This window comes from Tetrao urogallus, assembly GCF_951394365.1.
Source record: "Tetrao urogallus genome assembly, chromosome: 36".
Lineage (NCBI taxonomy): Eukaryota > Metazoa > Chordata > Aves > Galliformes > Phasianidae > Tetrao > Tetrao urogallus.
The window spans coordinates 260,400-283,685 of record NC_136849.1 but is presented as its reverse complement, the minus strand read 5'-3'; the positions used below and the strand labels follow the sequence as shown (position 1 = coordinate 283,685).

The window sequence follows — 23,286 nt, the reverse complement described above, 5'->3', positions numbered from 1 at the left end:
TGGAGGGAGGCAGCGGGCGGCTCCGCTCTGCCCGGCGCTGCGAGCACTGAGTGCCCGGTGCCATCCCGCTGTGCTGCAGGTGCTGCTGGCGGAGGAGCCGCACAAAAAGCTGAGCTCCGAACTGTGGCTGCAAGCGATGGCCACCATCACCGCCCTCAGGTAGTGCCCCGCTGCTGCCGGCTTGGCCCCGCAGCATTCAGACGGCCCCACACGGCCTGTACAGCCCCGCAGCCCCAGGGGACGATCCTGGCCGTGCTGGGCTGCTGCTCTCCCGCATCGGGGCTGGCCAAAGAGCTGAGGGAGTCCTGCAGCCCTGCTGGGCCTCAGCTCGAACGCTGACCGTAACCTGACCCTCGTCCTAAGCCTAACACTAACCACAACCTAAACCCTAACCCTAACTCTAGTCCTAACCCTAGCTCTAACCCCAAACCCAAACCCAGCCCTGACCCCAACCAACACTTGAGTGCTGGTGGTGGCCATGGTGATGAGGAGACGGTTGGACTAGATGATCTTATAGGTCGTTTCCAACCTTGTGATTCTATGATTCTAACCCACACCCACCACAGCAGCGCTCAGGACTCCCTCTGCCCCTCGCATCCCCATGGAGGAGGGGCTTCCTCCCCACGTTGCCCCCCTCGCTCTGCAGAGTGCTGCCCATGGCAGGGGTCCACTCCCCATTCTGCAGCGCAGCGCTCCCAGCTTTGCAGTTCTTGTTTCTGCAGCAAGGTGGAGGGGTTGCTGGAGGAGAAGATCCCTCTCTTTGATGTGTGCTTCCAAAGCATCCTCCTGCTTCCCTCGGAGCAGGACCTGGACGTGAGCCTTTACTCCAAGGTGGGTGCTGGGGAGCTGCAGGGCCCCCCCGCCTTGCAGGACAGGCTCTTGTTGTGCCTCCCCCGTCCCCTCCCCTCTGATCTCCCTCCACTCTGTCCATCCTACAGACTCTCAGGGCTCTGGATGAGATGCTGGACACCTTGGTGTTCGTCCACCCCACTGCAGGCATCGGAGAGGAGTTGAAAAACGCCTTCCAGGTGAGCTGTGCCCACAGGGGCCGCACAGAGGAGGGCTGTTCCTCCGCCATTCCCACCACCCCAAAACCTTTTGCGGTGATCCGGGGGGCCGCAGGGCAGAGACAGAGCTCCTCTTCCCACAGGTGCTGCTGCCCTTCACCTCCACTCAGAACTCAGCTGCGTGCCAGAGGACAGTGGGGCGCATCTGGAAGCTGTGCCATTCACTGGCGTATTACTGCCAGGAGAGGGTAAGGGCCCGACGCCCATGGCATGGGGTCTTTGTCCCTCCTTGTCCCCGCTCTCCCCTCTCTGGGCGTGCGCTCAACGTTCTGCTCTCCACACACAGCCCCATCACTCCTCGGGACGATTCAGACCCATCTGCTGTGACAAGTTCCGCCTGCCCGTGCTGGGGCAGCTGGTGGGAAGCCTCATCCTGTGCTGCGCCTGCCAGGAGGACAAAACGCAACGCTGTGCTTTGAGCGCTCTCCATCACCTCTACAAATTCATCCTGTGGAGAAGCCGTAAGAAGACGGCCGCTGACTGCCTCCATCCATTGCAGACGTCCCACGGGGCCGAGCGTGGATGGCGCTGCGTCAGCTGCCGCTCCGAGCAGTGAGGAACCCCATTGCATTGGGGAGCTGTGCCCCACGGCCCCGCGCTCGGGGTGGGGGCAGCTGTCCAGCTCCCTGCAGGGCTCCCACCGCTCACACACCCTCGCCTCGCTTTCCTTTCCAGGCTGGGAAGTGCAGCCGGAAGAGCAGGGGAAGCAGGAGCAGTGGGAAGATGAGCACGAGTTCTCCCTCACCTGGACCACCAACACTTCAGAGATTTTGCTGGTGAGGAGGGATCGCCGCGCCAGGACTCGTGGCTGCAGGGTCTGTGGGGATGGGGGGAACACAGCTGATGTTCCTTCTCCCCTCTGTGTTTGTTCCTCCCCAGCGCTTTGCAAAGCACTTCCACTCTTGGGAGACAACCGACCTCATCCTCGTGATGCTGCAGGGCATGAAGGACTGCAGCAACTGCAACGCCCAGGCTGCTTCCAACTTGATGGGTGTGCTGATGGATGACTTCAAGCCCACGCCCAACGATGTGAGCAACCGGCAGCTGCTTACTGGGGGACTGAGCCCATGGGGGGTGGGGTTGAAGTGGAGGCTGGGGGTTGGGTTGGAGTTGGGTTGGGTTCTGGACGTTGGGTTTGGGTTGGGATGGGTGCTGGGTGTTGGGATGGGTGCTGGATGGTGGGGTGAGGTAGGGTTGGGTTTGCTGGGGATTGGGTTTGTTTTGGGTTGGGTCGTGATGTATAGAGTGGGATTGGGTTGGCTGCTGGAAGGCTGTGTTGGGTTGTCCTGCACGGCCTCGGTCTGATTTGAGACTTCAGGGCACTTGGCCCCTCTTGGGGACGTCTGGAGTGAAGTTCTGCTGTCCCCGTGACCCTTCCAGGTGCAGCGCATCGTGACAGCCATCTACAGGAGCAGGAAGCTGATCACAGAGGAAAAGGCACTGAAGCACATCCGTGGCATCTTCCCCAGGCTGGCCGCCGCCAACCCTCATACAGTGACACTCAGCCTGCTGCGCTGCTCCCCCACCTGTGACAAGTGCGCTGCCCCCACCCCCTGTAGAGAGAGACCCCCACCCCACATGGAGAGGGAATCCCATCCCAAACAAGAGAGGCCCCCACTCCACACGGAGAGGGAGACCACCCCCTGTGGGGAAGGATGCCCACCACACGTGGACAGGGACCCTCACCCGATGCAGAGAGGGATCATCAGCCCACACCTGGGGAGACTCTCACCCCACCCATAGAAGGACCCCCACCCTACGCAGAGAGAAACCCCCAGCCCACGCTTAGAGGGGCTCCCGCTGAGGATGGCTCTGTGCCGCAGGGACGCACGGGAGCTGTGGGAGTTGGCGCTGTCCTCAGAGGACGCGATGCCAAAGATGATGCAGGAGCTGCTGCGTCTGCTGGAGATCGCGCCGCTGGGCCTGGAGACCGAGTCCAGCACCCTTAGCCTGGCCGTGAGTTTGGGGTCTCCCGGGAATGCTCCCTCCTCCCTGCCCCCAACCCAGGGGAGCAGCTCGGTGCTGAGCGCTGTGCGGGTGCTTTCCGCAGGCGGTGGCAGCGCTCTATAAGCTCCTGCAGAACCTGGAGTACGGCCCGCAGGTGCGGCAGCTTTTCCCGGAGCTCTTTGTGGCGCTCGTCCTCCAGTTGGTGTCCTGTGAGGAGCTCTGTTCGCTGGAGGTCATCGCCGTCACGGAGGAGCCGTTCGGCCCAGCTTCACCCACCTCTGCCGTCAGGTAGCACCGCCGTGGCCTGGTGCCACCACTCACACTGACCCCTGGCCCCGCGCTGACCCCTGACCCTACGCTGCCCCATTTCCATGCAGGATGGTGATGGAGACGTTGCACCTTTTGCTGCTGTGCTCTGATATGGAGGACCTGGCGCTCTTCATGGAGACCTACAACCTGTGGGTGCGGCTGCCTGGCGCTGCCCAGTGGCAGAATGGCCTGTCCAACTTTGCCAAGTACGGCCCCAACCCCCTCCACGTGCTGCCCCACACTGCCTCACATGGTGCCCCATGCGCTGCCCCACGTGCTGCCCTCTTGAAAGAAGTAGGGATCAAGATGGGGAGTGCTCAGGGGTGCCAAGGCGTGGTGTGCAGATGGAGGAGCACACTGTGGGGCAGGATGAGCTGTTCCGGTCCCCCCCCCCCAGCTCGGACCTGGTAGGGTCAGCCCCCAACACGGGCTCAGCTCTCCCCCCATCCCACAGGGTGCTGATGGGGGGATGCCAGAGTCAGTGCAGGCCCATCTTCATCCACCTGCAGAAGCTGCTGCAGAACCACCAGCTGCAGTGGAGGGAGGTCCCGGCCATGGCGCTCTACTTCGAGGTGGGTGTGGGGATGGTGTGGGGGTCCCCTCGAGGCGATGGGGGCCTGAGCCCCCTCCCGCCTGCTGACCGCCACTCATCACAGATGTGGATCCTCATCGGGTTCCTGGACGATGACTACCACGCAGAGAAGATCTTCAGGAAACACGTCCCCAGTGAACAGCTCAGGAGCAGAGAGCTGGCGCTGCTTGGGCTGCGGTACCTTTACGATGAGAGGATGCAGCTTCTGCTGCCTGACGTGCTGCTGTGGCTGCAGGACGTGCGGGCTGACGTCAAGCAGCAGGCCATGTACATACTGCACTGCATCCTGGCAGAGCGCCCCGCCAGAGTCCAAGGTGTGCTCGGCCAGCTGGCCGTGCTGCTGCTGTCCTACTTCAACGAGGTGAGGGGCGCGGGGCAGCGGGGAGCAGCCAAACGTCCCGTTCCCCGCACCGTGCAGAGCTCAGCACCACTCCCTGTGTGTCCCCTTCCAGGAAAAGGCAGAGATGCGCTGGCTCTCCATGGAGCTCTTTGCGCTGCTGCTGAAGGCGCCGGGCAGGAAGCAGCTGCTGCCAGAGGCGGAGAAGAGTCTGCTGCCGCTCTTCATCCACATGAATGAGGACATCACCAACGTGGCCCAGGTGGGCGCAGCTCGTGGAGTCATGGGGTCGCGGGGTCACCCGGCGTGACCACAGCCCACACTGCTGATTCACTGCATTGTGAACGCTGGGAAAGGACTTGGAGGTCACCGGCTCTGAACAACAACCCGCTCCGTGCCCGCTCATACAGTCTTGCCAGATCCTTCTCCCTTGTTCACTCATACAGCCCTCCTAGATACCAGATCCCCCACTTATGTGTACCCATACAGTCCTCCTCGTCCCCCTGCTCCGCCACACGCACCCATACAGTCATTATGCTTAGGAAAACCCTCCCAGATCCCCGCCGCCGTTCCCCCAGATCCTGCGGGTGAAACCAGCTGCGGTGCCACCCCAGGGTGGGGATGGTGGTGGCCCCCCAGGCTCTCTTGCCAACCCCCCCCAACTGTGTCGCTGTCCCCAGGCTGCTCAGATTGCTCTGATCCGTGCCGCCAAGCTCCTGGGCTGGCAGCGACTGCAACGCTTGGCCAGTAAAGCGGAGGTCTGGATGATCGCTAACTGCCTGGTAAGCTCCCCCACCTTTCAACCCCTCTCCCCCACCCCGGGACCCGCCCTGCTCCGGCAGAAAGGGGGGTGGGCAGCTGTGCGGGTGCCTCCTCCACCATGCTGTTCTCTGCAGCTTCAGGAGAGGGAAGGAGATGCGGAGCTGTATGTGAAGCAGACCATGCTGCACCTGAACAGCCCGCAGGCAGCTTTGAGGGAGGCGGCCGTGCGCTTCCTGGGTGAGTCCCGGTCCTGATGGGTCCCCATCCCTCTGCCCCCACCCCTGTCTGAATGCTGTGGGGTCACTGTGCGGGGGAGGCCCTGGGGGATCACTGGGGAACCGATGGTGTTCTTGGGGGTTATTGAGGCAACAGTGGGATCACTGGGGCATTATGGGGCTCAGCGGGGCACTGTGTAGGGTCTCTGGAGATCCTTGGGGGCAGTTGGGGCACCATGGGGGTCATTGGGGTACCATAGGGTCCCTGGGACACTGTAGGGTCTTTGGGAATGATGGGAACGCTACTGGGGTACTGTGGAGTTTCTGGAGATCCTTGGGGCCTCATGGGGGTCCCTGGGTGCTGTGGGGTTCCCGGGCACCATGGGGCCGGGCGAGTGCTGACGGAGACTGTGTGTGCAGGGATGCTGGCACAGAAGCTGAAGAATAAGAACGAGGAGATGGTGTTGGACATCTGTAAAGGTGAGCCATCCCCCCCCGCCCCGCGCCCAGGAAGCACCGTGTGGGGCCCACGTGGTGACACAGCCCCGCTCCATTGCAGCCCTGCAGGGTGCCAAGGGGGACAGGGATCTGGCTGTGAACTCCCTGGTGCAGCAGACGCTGCTGATCCTCTGCCAGAAGAAAGATGTGCCGCCCACCAGGCCTAGGGGCAGAGCGTCGCTCCAGTGGTTCCAGAGGAAGCAGGAGTAGTGCCAGTCCAAAGGGTTTGGAGGTGTTGCATTCTGCTCCTCACTGCCACACGAATGCCAACCCGAAGAGCAACCACAGCCCCAAAGCAAACCGTGTCCCCAGCCATAACCAGAACTCCAAGCTGAACCTCAAGCACAGTCACGAGCCCAGCTGACTTGCGGAAACTCCATGACCACAAAGGAGCGACAAAAGCAGGGATGTTTATCAGCACTGCGCGCACGCTGGATGCAAACAGGGTAACCCCTCCTAGCTTGCGCACCCAGCTCCTCTTTCCCAAAGCAAATGCCACTAATGCAGGCCCAAAACAGAGCTGCAGCCCGGAGAGGTGGAGCTGGGCACGAGGCACAGAGGGCCCGCGGTCTCTGCGTCTGCAGGGGCAGCAGAGCGGCCCTCTTGGGTGCTTTGGGACACACCTGAGCAGCCTGTGTGTCACCGGCCAGCAGGTTCACAGTCTCCTCTGACGAGATCTCTCCTTCCCAATTCCAGAGGAATGTCCTGAATTGCCACCCCTGCCCAGCTGGATCCATGTCACCTTTCTGGTGAAAAACAGCCCGAAGAAGAGAACAAGCGATGTCAAGAAGAAGAGCAGGTGAGACTGCAGGCTCAAGGTCGGGATCTGCACGGGGTGTTTCCCTGACCCGGCAAGAGCCCATTGCCCAACCCCAGGCAGTCACCGTTCAGGGCCGCCCAGTGGCGCTGAGTGCAGCACACGAGGGGTGGCGTGGGGCTGCTGGGAGCCCCCATTTCACACAGCTGCCCCTCTCCAGCCCTCAGGAAAGCGCCAGCGCAACCCGAGAGCTGTGTGTGGGGAAGGCTGTGTTGCAGCCAAGGGTCCTGGCTTGGGGTTGCAGGATACGGCCCCAAAGCTGTAACTCACTCAGGCAGACCCCTCCCACTCTGTCCTTTCAGTCAGCTGCCAGCGGTCCCGGGGGCACCTTCTGCCAAAAAGCAGCCTCAGAACAAAAAGAAGGGAAAATGCTCTACCAAAAGCAAAGCAACAGAGATGCGTCCGGCACACGCGGTGCCGCCTCCAAGTGGCAAAGAAGAAGAACGCGGTGCGGTGAAAGCCCCCAGTAGAGGAGGAGTGACAGAAAAGGCACAGGCCAAGCTCAGAAAGCACTGCGGAGCCCCAGCCCTGCACCAAACACCGCTGGCAGCCCTACGGTCCTCGAGCTCCGAGAGCAGCCTGCCCGAGGAGCGCAGCTGCAACGCCTCTGCTGTGGTGCCACGGACGCACAAGGGGACCAGATCTATGCAGAGTCAGCCACCAAAGAGCAAAGCGGGGCTCCCCAGGCGGCGGACGGCCTGTCCATGGGGTGCCCAGGAGAAGCAGAGCTCCACCTGAGGCTGCAAAGCAGGTGCACGATTCCCATCTGGGAATGCCATTCCTGGGTGCCTGTCTGAAGCCTTCTCTGGTTTTGGCTCCCGGTTTGCTTTCTGAGGCACTGCTTGCCATAAGACTGACTTAATCTAGGAGATGAGAGGTGGGTGCGGCAACCAACATCACTTGGTGGGCAGTTATACGTTGGAAAGCATTTATTCGGAGCTGTTTGCCTTTGGAAGAGATTGCTCAGGACTGTTTACTGGCTAAAGATCTGGCCTGTGACCAAAAACTCCAGCTTGGTTTGGGAGAACTGGGGAACAATACCGTCCTATCCAGTGAAAAACAGGATACAGGTGGGCACCTCCCTGCTTCCTTATCTGCTGGCAAGGCCCGGGAGATGGGAGCAAAGGAGTTTCTGCTGAGATCCCAAAGCCAGCGGCTGCCGCTCCAAAGAGAGCTGACTCAACCGCTTTGGATTTGAACTGTCACTCCAAAGAGAGCTGACTCTGCCTTGTGGCCCCTTTTGGACTTTCTGGTGCTGTGTCACCAACCGAACAACAGCCCCTGATGACCCATCACTACTGATCATCAAGGGCTGAACTACGAACCAAGCTGGACCCGTGGTGGTGACCACCTCTCTCTTGCTTGCTACAGAGACTGCTTGCTTTCATTTCCCATCTTTCTATCGCCCGTCTTCACCATCTCCCTAAACAGCTTGGATGTGTAATAAACTGGACGGGCTGACATCTAACCCGCTGTGTCTTCATCTCTCTGTCAGCTGTACCTACAGTGAAAGAACCTCCCCTTGCTCTGACAATGGCAGCGAGACAGTGCTGTCTCCGTGAAGAAAAGCAGAGCTAGAAGGACAGTGGGGAACTCTTCCTTCCAAGACCCCTTGGCTCTGACAGCCTGCATTCCTTGCAGCCTTGGGATCTCCTCAATTTCCAAAGTCCCACTCCCTTCTGGTGGCACACAGAGCACACCAAAGCCCAGGATTTGGCAGCATTTGAAAGGCGTAGCCATGCGTGAGGCTGGGCCTGGGCCAAGAGGAGACTGTTTCCTTCCAGCTCGCTGCTCTTTTAGATTCCCGGTGGGAAGAGAAGGGCTTTGTGAGAAGCTGAAGAGAGAAATGGCTGCCTCCCCTCGGCGTTCTGTCCTGACGCCACCCCAGGGCTATGCGTGAGGGAAGAGAACTGCCCTGTTTTTGGCAAGAGTCTCTTGTACAGAAATCCATCGGTTGTCAGACCGCATGGAAAGAGATGGAGGAAAATACAAGAAAGGTCTTGCAGAAAATGGTCTTCTGCACTGTTCTGGTCATTGTGCACGGAACAGGATCGCTCTTTCTCCCCAGGGGAAACAAATGCAGTTCCTCATTCAATAGAAATATTTGCATTCCCTTCCAAACTGTGTTTTGAGTAAAAACCAGTCCCGTGCCCAAACAGGTGGTTAAGGTACCGTGTTGCAATTGAAAATCCAAACCCTGGCTTTAGAAGCAAAAGAGAAGCCGCAGTCTGCTCCCCGACTCCCTGGAACGTTGCTTCTCTCTGCCACCCTCGGCCGGCCATTTCTAAGGGCGCAGGGCGCTCCTCCAGTGGCTCACAGCCAGCGCTGAGCGTGGCACCAGCAGGGCTGGGATGGGGCTGCCGGGAGCCCCCACTTCACAGGGCTGCCCCCTCTGTCCCCTCTCCAGCCCTCAGCAGAGCCCAGCTCAACCGGAGAGCCGTGTGTGGGAAAGGCTGTGTCACAGCCAGGGCTCCTGGCTAAGGGCTGCAACAGGCGCCTCTTCTGAGCCCTGCTGTGCGAGCGTCGCTCCAAGAACAAGGTGGGCTTATGGGAACGTTTCAGATGCAAGAAGGAGAAGGACAGAGGCCTGGAAACGTGAGCTGTGCAGGAGCTGCCCTGGGCAGCTGAGCGCTGAGCATCCAGTACTGAGCACATGCTCAGAGAGCAGCTGCTTTGGACCGGCCTGGCCAGAACTGGAGCGAGCGATCTCAAGGTCCGAGGGGCTGCAGATGGCAGCAGAAGGGCAGCCTGGTGCAGCGTGCTCTGAAGATCCGTCACCTCACAGTAAAGAGCAGACAGCAAGGAGTCTTGTGCTTTTGCTTAGAAATAAGAGAGGCAAAATCCTCAGCACCAAAACGCACGGAATCGTACAGTCACCGAGGTTGGAAAAGACCTCCAAGATCATCCCGTCCAACCGTCCGCCTACCACCACTATTTCCCACTAAGCCGTGTCCTTCAGTGCCACATCTGAATGTTTCCTGAGCACCTCTGGGAACGCTGACTCCGGTCCCTCCCTGGGCAGCCCATCCCAGTGCCTGACCACTCTTTCAGAGAAGTTTTTCCTATTGACCGGCACTGGAGCCGCAGGCAGACATGGCCCCGTGGCCTGAAGCCACGTCCATATAGAGTATTCTGGGGCTTCAGGGGGCTTTGAGGGGTTACTGGGGGGCTGTAGGGTACTATGGGGCTATGCTGCCCTTGGTGAAGCCATGCTGGCTGTCTCCAATCACCTCTTTATCTCCTATGTGTCTTAACACAGCTTCGAGGAGGATCTGCTCCATGATCTTCCCAGGCGCAGAGGTGAGGCCTAAGCATCACTAAATCTTTGTTGTCCTGCTTTACAGGATTTGGATGGGACAAGAAGCCAGTGACTCTCAGTTTGCAGGAGGTAACGGATGTCAACAGTTCCCCTTTCTTCTTCCCTTGGTGCTTAAGTTCTCCCATGTCCAGGTGGAATACCCCTGAGCCACAGTTTTGATGGGTTCAGCAATGCTCAGGACAACAGGCTTTGGTCATCCTCAGATCTGCATGATGAGAGAGACGGAAAGAAAAAAAGTATGAGGTAACAGTCATTTTTTTTCTTCTAGTCAGAATACCATGAAGACTTCCATACTAAGACTTTTGTCTTGAGAGGGATGTTCCCTTAACCTCACAGCTTTCCTTTGAGATTCTCACCAGTCAAGAAGTATTAGTGCCACTCCTCTGTCTGTCCCTTTTTGTCTCTGTTTTCTGGATATATTCTAGTGCCCCAGGAGTGCAGGTGGAGGCAGGGAGGTCAGGAGCAAGGGCAGAGTGGTGTCTTTGTGACTGAAGGGAATGGCAGTGTTTTCTGCAGGAGGATTTGCCATGGCTAACCCTTTCTCACAAGGACTGACAGCGGGATGAGTTGTGCCCTGAAGTTGGTGTGCTGGCAAGGTGGCAAAAGAGAAATGCAAATCGTGGTGAGTCTCTGCAGTGAACTGGGAACCCTGCCTGGGAGCAGAGTGACGTGAGAGCCCCTTCTGCCTTGAGTTGTGCAGAGTCCCCATCCCAAACTGCACGTCCTTAGCAAAATGGTCATTCTTCCGGAGAGCCTCGGCTCCTTGGGTTGCTATTACTATGTGAAGAATTTCAGGTTGAATTATTTAGAAATACTTTTTTGTTTGTGGTCGTCGTGGTTTTACGATTTTTGTGGTGGGGATTCCGCATCGTAACATTATGTGCAGCACTGGGAGTTGGGGAGACTGCCAGATTTCTGGGTACCTGATTCTCAGAAGAGAAGAACTGTGTGCTTCAGAAGAGCTGCCCAGGGAGGTGGTGGAGTCTCCTTCTCTGGAGATGTTCAAGACCTGCCTGGATGTGTGACCTGGTGTAGGGAACTGCTTTGGCAGGGGGTTGGACTCAATGATCAATTCTGTGATTCTGTTTCCATTTTCCATTCTGAAGGAAAGATCAACTTGCTTGCAATTCCCAAGGCTGCCCTCTCCTCTGCTGCTCATCTCAGCAGTGCATGCATGACATCTGTCGTATCATGACGTTAGTTTTACTTTTCCTTTGGTGCAATGCCATTGGATGGGTTGGAGGTGCCTGCTGGTTCGTGTGGCAGCCTGGAGTTTCCCACGCAGTTGAAGTTATGCAATAAGGAAATGCTCAAATATGGTAAAAAATCAGTTTCTGGCCTTTTGGCAGGTTTATTAAAGTCAGCATGGTTCCAAATCAGACAGTATGGTCTCACATATGTTTTTTTGTCCCGTATTGAAAGAATTTGTACCCATTTGGCTACATACATACTTCACCCATAGCAAAATATTGCTTTCTTCTTACGGTGAGCTCTGCCTACTAAGTAGAAAGACAAAATAAACTTATATTCCAGAATCAGAGAAGCAAAGGCACCTTGGAGGCTCGATACAGTACAGGTCAGTTAGAGCGTTACTTTAAAGTTGTGGTGTTCTGGGTCTGATATGGGATGAGTTACGGCTGTGGAAGTTACAGACAAGTGTTCATCATTGCAAACCGTGCTCTTCTTTTCTCTACCTCTGTTTTTATTGTTCATATCCATCTGCATCCTTGTCACTGATCTGAAGTTTTACTGTGGATCTCCTCTGTCTTCCCAATTCCAGTGAGATTTTCTAAAGCGTTGGCTTTCAACAGGCACTTGAGTGCTGCAGGTACAGCAGGGATGGAGGATGCTTCAGAAAGAAGCTGACAACAGACGGAGAGCTTTGGCCCAGGTGAGGCTGGAGGCTCCAAGTAGGATGTGACCCCAGAAAGGTGCCCATGCCCCAACCCCAAAGAGTCACTCTTTGTGGCCACCCAGCAGTGCTGAACACAGCACCTGGAGTGTTGGGATGGGGACCCCAGTTCACAGGTTTGACCCCTGGGGGAAGGCCGTGTTGCAGCCAAGGGTTCTGGCTGAGGGTTGCAGGATGCTGCCCCAAGGCCATCATCCCCTGAGGCAGGCAGCTCACGCTCTGTCCTTTCTGTCTCCTGCCAGTGACCCTGGGAGTGTCTGAAGCCCAAAAGCAGCCAGTGACCTGAGAGCTGCAGGCCCAAGCAGGAGCCAAAGGCCAAGAAGACCTGGGCTGAGTAAAGGGAGCAAAATGTGAAGCTCCAAGAAGATGGATGAGGAATGGAGAAGTGCCATCATGGGGTGGAGAGCTAAAGACACAGCAAGCAGAGGCCAGGAGTTCATGGCAAAAACGGTCAGAACCTTCATGAGGAAAACAGCAGATCTTCATCCCACGACCCGCTACGCACGCCAAGAAGGGAGGGTCTGCATGCTAATGAACTCTCGGGGTGTAATGAATGTTTATCTGAATTCCAGGAGAACTACTGATGATGTTTTAGTTTCGCTTGTATCTGTAGCACAGTTTTTTCAGACGGTGCACAAGTGAGGCTGATTTATTCCCCCTGCACCAGGTGTCTGCAGAGCACTGAACAAACCATCCCTGCTTTGTAATCTTACTTGGGTTACAGCGTTTGATTCCTCACCTCAACTGGTGAAGATGTTTGTTTTAGTTTCAGGCAGGAGGAACTGTTTCTCCAAGGCAGATGAAGCTCCTTTAGTATAGAGGACGATGGCTGAAATGTAAACATGGGGGGACCTGGCAGGTGGATCGTCACTGACAAGCTTGCCATGTACGCAGTGCTGGAAGCAACCACCGGATGGCTGGAAACAAATCCTGCGCCCCTTGCCACTGCCTGAAATGCTACCTTAGCAAATGCTGTGGAGTAAGGGGTGCATATTGTCTTTGTTTCCAATGGGACAGGATCGTTTTCTTCAGAGTGTCTGGTCCACCAACGTTTCTAGGTGCTTCTTAGCAGTGTTGTGCAGAGCCAAGGCCATTCTCAGCAAAGGGCCCAAGAAGCTGGGAGGGAACAGAATTAGAATAGCTGGCTGAAACTGGCCAAAGGGATTTTCCATACCATATGACGTCATGTGGAAGGAGTTCTGAAGGGGGTGGGAGTTCATCTCTCTCACTTCTACTGCTTGGGGGGGTGCTGGGCATCACCTGGGGGGTGGTGGACAATTTCGTGTGCATCACTTGTTCCGTACATTCATATATTTGTCATAATTATTATCCTTTTCTTTTTCTCTGTCTTAGTAAATAGTTTTATTTAACCATAAGTTCTACTTTGTTCTTTTTTTCTGATTCTCTCCCCCCATCCCACTATAGGAAGAGTGAGGAGTGAACAAATGAGCGTGTGGCACTCAGGCACCTGCTGGATTCAAACACAGCACCCACAGGGGCTCTGCAGGTCCATCTCAAGCCCTGGATCCAGCAGAGGTACAGAGAAAAGGCTCAAACATCCTCCAGCAGACTGAGAAAGCTGCGGCCTGGGCCAGAGGCCCCACGGGCTGCCTTGGCAAAGGACTGTGCTCAGCTGGGATGGGTCAGGCGCTGAGCATCCCCCCTGGCTGGGCAGTGACTCCTGCCAGCAGCTCTGCCTCTCCTGGGGCCAAAATTCCTCTTGTAGCTCATTACCACAGCCAGAAAGCCCATGTAACCTGGCAGCAGTCCCGAGAACACGTGATGTCCTGCAAGTCTGTGGAATCACAAAATCATAGTATATCCTGAACTGGAAGGGACCCACAGGGATCATTGATTGCCTGTCCTGGCTCCGTGCAGGACCACTCAAATATCAAATCAAACCTCTGAGAGCGTGTTCCAAGTGCTTTTCATCTCCAGCAGCCTGGGGCCACGGCCTCCAGCAGGCTTCCCTTGGTAACAAGGTGGGTGAGCTTGTCTCAGCAGAGAGAGGGAGGGGATCTTCCCCTCTGCTTTGCTTTGCTTTGGAAGGTGAGGCTTCCCCTGCAGCACCGTGTCCAGGCGTGGAGTCCTCAGCACAGGAGAGATATGGAGCTGTTGGAGCACATGCAGAAGAGGGCCACAAAAGGGATCCCAGGGGTGGAACACCTCTGCTGTGCAGACAGGCTGAGAGCTGGGGCCGTGCAGCCTCGAGGAGAGGAGAGGAGAGGAGAGGAGAGGAGAGGAGAGGAGAGGAGAGGAGAGGAGAGGAGAGGAGAGGAGAGGAGAGGAGAGGAGAGGAGAGGAGAGGAGAGGAGAGGAGAGGAGAGGAGAGGAGAGGAGAGGAGAGGAGAGGAGAGGAGAGGAGAGGAGAGGAGAGGAGAGGAGAGGAGAGGAAGCGAGGGGAGGGGAGGGGAGGGGAGGGGAGGGGAGGGGAGGGGATTTCTGGAATGTCTGTAATTCATTAGCAACAGCCCAGTTTAAAACATTTGTACTGCCTGCAGAGCAGGCTACCTGAAACACCTCTGAAATCACAGCTGACACAGTGAGCTCTGAACATAAATTCCACACAAGTTTATCTTTTATTTCTGTTTTTTCTGTTATTTCTACTGGCTGGGAGAGGCATAACTGATGTGCAAAGGTGAAAGGATTACACAGGGACAAATGGAACCCATTAAGCAGAGCTTGGAAATGAGGAATGTGAGCATTGCATTGTTTCTCTCAGGAAAAACAAAGCTGAGTGACACGTGTTCTACCCTGCACTTGTCATTGCTCACATTCTGTGGCAAGCAGAAGCCCTCAATCTTTTTTCCTATTGAACAAGCTCCTTTGCTAAGATAGATGCCTAAGGACAGAGAGGAATTCTCAAGAGACACATTTCTTCCTACACAACCCGTGAGGAAGCCCAGACGGCTGGCTGGACCTGGGCATTTGGTGGATGAGGCCACACAAATCCAGAAGGAACTGCTCCTGCAAAGGTTGGGTGCTGTTTCATTTGGTCTGGTGATGCGACGTCTTGGTACAATTCACCATTCTTACATTATTAGTTTTTGGAACGTTCCTCACAAAGCAGACCACAGCGATGGGGGTCACAGTCTCACGTTAAGAGTGGACTTTTGCCTTATTGCTACAGTTGCCTGATGATTTTCTGTGAAATTCTGCCATATCCTATACACGATTTCTTCTAAGTACAAGAAAATCAACTCTGTTTTCCCAACATATCTTTCTCTGCTTTGGATGACTTCAGAAATGCCCTCCTTCCCAGCCCTTCACCTCAAAGATGCTTGGTGACACCGGATATCACATCATCTGGTTCGCAATAAGACATCAGGAAGGTTTTTCACCCCAAGTCTTATTTCTCCTGCACTTCTCAGGAGCACAGCTGGACGGTCGGCAGCCTGCGGGAGTCGTGGAGACCACAGTGAGTCTGCGGGGGGAGGCCGGGATCTGTCTCTCAGGACCCCGACTCACGTTTTCATGGTGGCTGAAAATACTGTGGTTGGATTTTCCCTCTGCTGACTTACTTCCTAAGCTCTAAGCCAGGGAAAACGAAAGAGCAGTGTGCCATCTCGTTGAGGATCCCTGCTGTTTTTGACAAGCCGCGAGCTGTGCTCTGTGTAGTGATCTTACGCACCTTCAGAGCTGTTCCGTGAGAGGATTTTACCTATTAACAAATGCTTTCAGTATCACCCTCATCAGGGCATCCTTCACCTCCCTGTTCCTCAGGCTGTAAATCAGGGGGTTCACCGCAGGGATCACCAGCGTGTAAAACACAGCCGCCGCTTTGCACTGGTCAGCAGAGCTGCTGGGTCTCAAGTAGATGAAGAAGAGGGTGCCATAAAACAGGGTGACAGCAGATAGGTGGGAGGCACAGGTGGAAAAAGCTTTCCACCTGTCTTGGGCAGCGCGAATCTGCAGGACGGCAAAGATGATGCACAGGTAAGAGATGAGGACGGCGCCGACGGTGCCTGAGCCTGCAGCTGCAGCCAAGGCCACTTGCAGCCCGTGAGCAAAGCGCGTGTCGGAGCAGGAGAGCTGCTGCAGCGCCGGGATGTCGCAGAAGAAGTGATCGATGACACGGGACCTGCAGAACGACAGGCTGAACAGGGAAGCCGTGTGGGCGACTGAATTGATGCATCCACACAGGTACGAGACACAGACCAGCCGGCAGCACTGCTGTCTGGACACGAGCAGCGCATAGCGCAGTGGGTTGCAGACAGACACGAACCGGTCGTACGCCATCACGGCTAGGAGCACGACTTCAGCATTGATGGAAAAAGAGTGAAGAAAAAACTGTGCAGCGCAGCCCGGACGTGAAATTACCTTCTTCTTTGCTAACAGATTCGTCAGCGTCTTGGGAGCGATTGCAGAGGAGTAGGTGATGTCAATGAGGGCCAGGTTGCAGAGGAAAAAGTACATGGGGGTCTGCAGGCGAGAGTCAACTCGGGTTAACGTGATGATGGTGAGATTCCCCACCAGGCTGGCGGTGTAAATGAGGAGCAGCAGGGTGAAGAGGAAGGCTCGTAGCTGAGGGCTGTCAGTGAAGCCTCGGAGGACAAACTCTGTCACCTCGGTGAGATTTCCCTCCAGCATCCCTCTCAGGAGAACCATATGCAGCTGCAAGCAAGCAGACACACCAGTGAGCAAAGTAGAACAGCCCTTATCTCAAGTTTTACTCTTTGACAGCAAAGTAAATAAACAGAGACCTCTGGCACTAGAAAGTGTGCAGGTGGGGTAAAAAAAAGAAAAAAAGTTCTCCTGTCTTCTTTCTTCCTGTCTTCTTTCTTCCTGTCCTTTCTTCCTGTCTTCTTTCTTCCTGTCTTCTTTCTTCCTGTCTTCTTTCTTCCTGTCTGCTTTCTTCCTGTCTTCTTTCTTCCTATCTTCTTTCCATCTTGTGGGGATGGACAATGAAATGCGTTTCAGAAAATTCTTTCCCTCAGGACACGGTGTTCCAGCAGCTGGGGTGAGCTCACACTTGCTGGATGACTCGTCACCTCTTTGGGAGTTGTAGGGATTTCACATCAAAAGCGACCACGCGAACGCCCTGTAAAGCTGTCACGGAGATCGACTCAGAGGAAGGCAGCTGACAAGAATCTCAGCCTCATTCTGACGTATAGCACAGTGCTCCGAGGTGGAAAAGCTTGAAGAAGTCCAGACCCTACAGCCCTTCCACAGCTGGAATTGGAAAGCAGCGCTGTTTTCTGACCAGCTGCTCAGACTGCATTTCAGGATGAGCGCCGGTCGCTGCAGCTGGACTTCCTCTCCCTCACTCTTTGCATTCATTCCCTACGAGGTCTCCCCACCACATCCTTCCTCACTTCCTCTCCTCCTTTGTCCCATGTTGGCCTGGAGCAGATCTCAGGGAAAAGTGCAAAGGTGCACCAAGACAGGGCTGGAGGCGCCTGAATGGTGAGGAACAGTCCTGAGCAGCACTGAAATGAGACAGACATCTGCTGCCGTACAGAAATTGATCAGAATCAGGAATGGCCCTAAATACAATCCAAAAAAAAAAAAAAAAAAGAGAAAAAGAAAACATAATGGCTTCTATAACCCTTGGGAGGTATTTATGTTCCGTCATCCGAAATCTGGGAATAAAACTCTCTAACCCCAACGTTGTGTTACAAAGCAGAATTCCTTCATTCCCCGGACACTTGAGAAGCAAGCACGCTCTCTCAAAGTTCAGGTTCCACGTCTGAACAGCTCAGGCACAGGTAAGCAGTGCATGGGCTTCAATCAGCATTCGTTCTTTCCCAAGAACTCGTTCCTACGTGCCAATGTCCTGCTGGGCTGCGCGCTGCCATCAAGGCTGGTCGCACGATCATTGCCTTCATCCCCATTTTTCCACCATCACCTTCAGCACAGACACTTTTGGCGACCTTCAGCTGCTTTTCCCCAGTTTGGTGCATTTCCATGGCTTGTTACGTCCCACAACGAGCAACTTTCCATCTTGGTGCACCGCAGTGCAAAGCAATCTGTGAGAAACCCGAGCAAGAAGCCCTTGCACCTGGGGGGTGCGAGGATCAAAGCCGTCTGTTATGACTCCAGTGCATCTTGTGAAGCAGAACTGGTGAGAAAAACGGGGCTGTGCACACATCAAGCAACGCTGAAATGTAAAGTTTCAGAACTAGCACTCATTTTGCAGAGTTCATCATCCCAGTAGGCATCCTGGGCACCTGGGTGGGTTCAGCTTCAGCCAAAGGGCACGAAGGACACGAACCAAAAGATGCAGGTAAATTCATGGTGCAAAGCAGGGCCGGCAGGAGCTAGCACATCTGCTGCAGTGTCTGTGGGCAAAAGCCGTCCTGCCCTGCCGTGCTGCCTGTGGGGACGAACGCTAAAGCACTGCGCAACGCTGCCCAGAGTCTGTGGCACAAAACCTACCGTGGAGCCTTCAGATATAAACAGTGTGGGCTCCTGCTCCAAACAGCAACAGGTATCCTGACATGTTCACAAACCGTTCCGTGCAATGCTGCTGCTGTCACCGTCACCGTCGCTGCCATTGTCTGTCACTGTCCGATCACACTCACAATCACACTCACAATCACACTCACAATCACGATCACACGCACAATCGCACTCTCACTCACAATCAGAATCACACACACACTCACACTCAATCACACTCACAATCACACAATCACACTCACACACAATCACACACAATCACACAATCACACACTCACAACCATGATCACACCCACACACAATCACACTCAATCACAATCACACACACACACTCAATCACACACTCACACAATCACACACACAGTCACACACAATTGCACTCACACTCACAATCACACACTCACAATCACTCAATCACACTTGCACTCACACTCACAATCACAGTCACACACTCACAATCACACAATCACACTCAATCACACTCACAATCACACTCAATCACACTTGCTCTCACAATCACAATCACACAGTCACAGTCACAATCACACACTCACAATCACACTCACAGTCACACTCACAATCACACAATCACAATCACGCACACATTCACAATCACACACTCACACTCAATCACACCCACACTCACAATCACACTCACAATCACAATCACACAATCACACACAGTCACACACACAATGACACTCACAATCACACTCAATCACGCACTCACACTCACACTCACAATCACATAACCACACACACAGTCACACTTAGACACACACTCACAATCACACACACACACTCACAATCACACACACTCACACAATCACACAGTCACACTCACACACACACAGTCTCACTCACACTCACACTCACACTGAATGCCCCTGTTCTCAGCTCAGCACGCAGCTGCCTCCAGCTCCAGCTGCAGGCCCGGCTCCTCGCCTGCCGTCTCCCCCATAAAACAAACTGCTGACCTAATTGAAGCCGCCTGCTGCTGCGGTTCTCCGTGCCACCAGTAAATGCCAGCAGGCACAACTGCAGCCCATGAATATATGTGCTCTGAACAGATCTGAAAACGCCTTCGTCTCTAGGGACTGAAGCAATTAGCACTCCGAATAAGTCATTAAGAAGTTCTTCATACCTGCTATGAGCAAGATAGCCCAATATTTGCAGTAGCCTAGTCGTGTTTATGTATGCATATACTTCTCTTGCCTTACTCTGGGTATTTTGGGGTGTGTTTTGGGTTTTTGGGGGGTTGGGTGCTTTTTGTTTGTTTTGTTCTTTGTGTGTGTTGGTTTTCTTCTTCCCACGTAAATCCACTCCATTCGTACTGATGCAGACTGGTTTGTTTGGCAGCAGGGGTCAGTATACGAATTTATGACCAATATCTTTGTTAAGCAAAAGGAATCAATGAGTGAGTGTGATTGTGTGATTGTGTGTTAGTGTGTGTGTGATTCTGATTGTGAGTGTGAGTGCGATTGTGCGTGTGATCGTGATTGTGAGTGTGTGATTGTGAGTGTGATTGTGAGTGTGATTGTGAGTGTGATCGGACAGTGACAGACAGTGGCAGCGACGGTGACGGTGACAGCAGCAGCATTGCACGGAACGGTTTGTGAACATGTCAGGATACCTGTTGGTGTTTGGAGCAGGAGCCCACACTGTTTGTATCTGAAGGCTCCACGGTGGGTTTTGTGCCACAGACTCTGGGCAGCGTTCCGCAGTGCTTTAGCGTTCGTCCCCACAGGCAGCACGGCAGGGCAGGACGGCTTTTGCCCACAGACACTGCAGCAGATGTGCTAGCTCCTGCCGGCCCTGCTTTGCACCATGAATTTACCTGCATCTTTTGGTTCGTGTCCTTCGTGCCCTTTGGCTGAAGCTGAACCCACCCAGGTGCCCAGGATGCCTACTGGGATGATGAACTCTGCAAAATGAGTGCTAGTTCTGAAACTTTACATTTCAGCGTTGCTTGATGTGTGCACAGCCCCGTTTTTCTCACCAGTTCTGCTTCACAAGATGCACTGGAGTCATAACAGACGGCTTTGATCCTCGCACCCCCCAGGTGCAAGGGCTTCTTGCTCGGGTTTCTCACAGATTGCTTTGCACTGCGGTGCACCAAGATGGAAAGTTGCTCGTTGTGGGACGTAACAAGCCATGGAAATGCACCAAACTGGGGAAAAGCAGCTGAAGGTCGCCAAAAGTGTCTGTGCTGAAGGTGATGGTGGAAAAATGGGGATGAAGGCAATGATCGTGCGACCAGCCTTGATGGCAGCGCGCAGCCCAGCAGGACATTGGCACGTAGGAACGAGTTCTTGGGAAAGAACGAATGCTGATTGAAGCCCATGCACTGCTTACCTGTGCCTGAGCTGTTCAGACGTGGAACCTCAGCTCTCTGAGGGTGTGCTTCTCAAGTTGCCCACAGTGCGTCGTGTGAACAAAAGAATGCTGCTTTCTAACACAGCATTGGACTTGGAATTCTATTCCTGAATTTCAGATGACAGAGACCTTTGGGTGAAGGGGAAAGCTCTTCACGAGGGCTACGAAGACGCCATGAGGCTACACAGGGAGGAAGTTAGAAGGATCAAAGCCCAGCTTACAATAAAAACTTCTTCAATAAGTACATCAGAAATTAGAAGGCTAAGAAGAATCTCATCCTTTTTTTGGAAGTGGGGGGAAAGAGTGACAAAGGAAGTGGAAAAGGTTGAGGTATCTCTGCCTTCCTTGCCTCGTCTGTAGTAGTTTGGCCAGTTTGAACCTTGGTGCTGAGCCCCCCGAGCTGGAAGGCAGGGATGTGGAGCAGAATGAAGCCCTCATAATCTAAGAAGAAATGTTTAGTGACCTGCTACACCAGTTAGATGCACACAAGTCTTGGATCTCCAGCTGAGATCCACCCAATTTTAGGGAGGGAGACAGTGGAAGCGCTCGCCAAGCCACTTTGCACCACTTATCAGCAGTCAAGGCAAAAAGGAGAGGTCCCAGTTGACCAACAGACGTGATGTCCATCAACAAGAAGGATCAGGTGGAGCATCCAGAGAACTACAGGCCTGTCAACCTGACCTTGGTGCCAGGAAGGTTATGGAGCAGATCATCCTGAGTGTCACAACACAGCACGTATGGGACAACCAAGCGACTGGGACCAGTCAACACGAGATTATGAAGGGCGAGTCCTGCTTTACCGACCTGGTCTCTGACCATGGCAAGGTGGCCCATTTGGCTGAGGGAAAGTGCTGGGGATGTTGCCTACTAGACTTTAATAAAGCTTTTGACACCGTTCCCCACAGAGTTCTCCTGGAGAAACTGTCTGCCCATGGCTTGGATGTGTGTGTGCTTCTCTGGGGGGGTGACTGCGACCAAGGACTTGTGGTGAATGGAGTTATCCCAGCTGGAGGCCGTTCAGAGCTGGTATTCCCCAGCTTTCAGTACTGGGGCCGGTTCTCTTTACTGTCTTCATCAGCGTTCCTCAGGGTTGGTCCTGTCCTGTTTAATATCTTTACTGATGACTTAGATGAGGGGATTGAGTGCACCCTCAGCAAGCTTGCAGATGGCAGCAAACTGTCAGCAAGTGCTGATCTGTCTGGAGGTAGGAGCATCCTGCAGAGGGATCTGCATGGGATGGATTGCTGAGCTGAGTCCAACGGGATGAAGTTCAACAGAACCAAATGCCCAGGTCCTGCACTTTGGTGACAGCAAATGCAGGCAGAGCTACAGGCCTGGGGCAGAGTGGGAGGAAGACTGCATGGAAGAAAAGGGCTGGAGGCGTTGGTTGATACTCAGCTGAACGTGAGCCAGTGGTGTGGCCAAGAAGGCCAATGGCATCCTGGCTTGTATCAGAAATTGTGCAGCTAACAAGGTAAGGAAGAAGATAATTCAGCTGTATTTGGCACCGGTGAGGCCACAGCTTGAATTTTCAGTTTTGGGCTCCTTACTACAAGAAGGAAATGGAGGCCCTGGAGCGTGTCCAGAGAAGAACAACAAAGCTGGGGAGGGGTCTGGAGCACAGGCCTTATGAGCAGCAGCTGAGGAAACTGGGGTTGTTTGGTCTGGAAAAGGGGCGGCTCAGGGGAGTCTTTATCACTCCCTACAACAACCTGAAGGGAGGTTGTGGCAAGGTGGGCACTGGCCTTTTCTCCCGTGCCGTTAGTGATAGGCATAGAGGGAATGGCCTCAAGTTGTTCCAGGGGAGGTTCAGGTTCAGTATTAAGAAAAATTTCTTTTCCAAAAGAGTGGTGGGACGCAATGCCCAGGGAGGTGGAGGAGTCACCGTCCCTGGAGGTGTCCAAGGGACACCCAGATGTTGTGCTGAGGGACGTGGTTTAGTGGGGCTATATTGGTGCATGGTTGTATATGGAGACGTTTTCCAGTCTGGATGGTGCTGTGATTCCAATGATCTGGACAAAGGAACTATGAATTTATGAATTCACTCTCATGAATTCAGGAGATGATACCAACTTAGGAGGGAGCGTTGACCTGCTTGAGGACAGGAAAGCTCTGCAGAGGGATCTGGACAGGCTGGATCAATGGGCCAAGAGCAATTATATGGAATCCAATAGACTAATTACCAGGTCATGCTGCTGGGTCGCAGCAACCCTGTACAGTGCTACAGGCTGGGGGAAGAGTGACTGGAAAGCTGCCCAGGTGGCCAAGATGTCCAGCAGCATCTTGGCTTGCATCAGGAATAGCGTAGCCATCAGGAGCAGTGACTTTCCCCCTCTACTCGGCTCTGGTGAAACTACATCTCAAATATCGCATTCACTTCAGAGGAACTCTCTACAAGGGCACTGAGGCACTGGAGTTTATTCAAAGAAGGGCAGTGAAGCTGGGGAAGGGTCTAGAGAGCAAGCTATCCCAGGCAAAAGCTCTTTGGGTCGTCGTGGTTGATCTTTGCACCCATTGCCGACGTGACCTATGGCTGAGGATGAAGCTTAAATTTGCTCCTCATATATAATATTCAGAATGTGCATCTGTTACCACTAAGGTCTGAGTTTCTACAGGAAAATCCTTAGCTTAGCCTTCCTGCCAAGACAGAAATCACAGAAAAGGCAACTAAAAACATATTTGGTATTTGCTTTTTAGTAAGGAGCCACGTGCAAACAAGGAAAAACACATCAG

At 54.3% G+C, this 23,286-nt stretch overlaps 1 protein-coding gene across 1 annotated transcript; it reads right to left on the bottom strand.

The window, feature by feature from the left end:
• Positions 1-15,432: 15,432 nt before the first annotated feature.
• Positions 15,433-16,365, bottom strand: LOC306956689 (olfactory receptor 5AP2-like; the record flags this gene model as incomplete). Its single annotated transcript, XM_079547969.1, has 1 exon — positions 15,433-16,365. The coding sequence occupies one exon, from the start codon at positions 16,363-16,365 to the stop codon at positions 15,433-15,435; it is 933 nt and encodes a 310-aa protein (XP_079404095.1).
• Between the last annotated feature and the right edge of the window lie 6,921 nt (positions 16,366-23,286).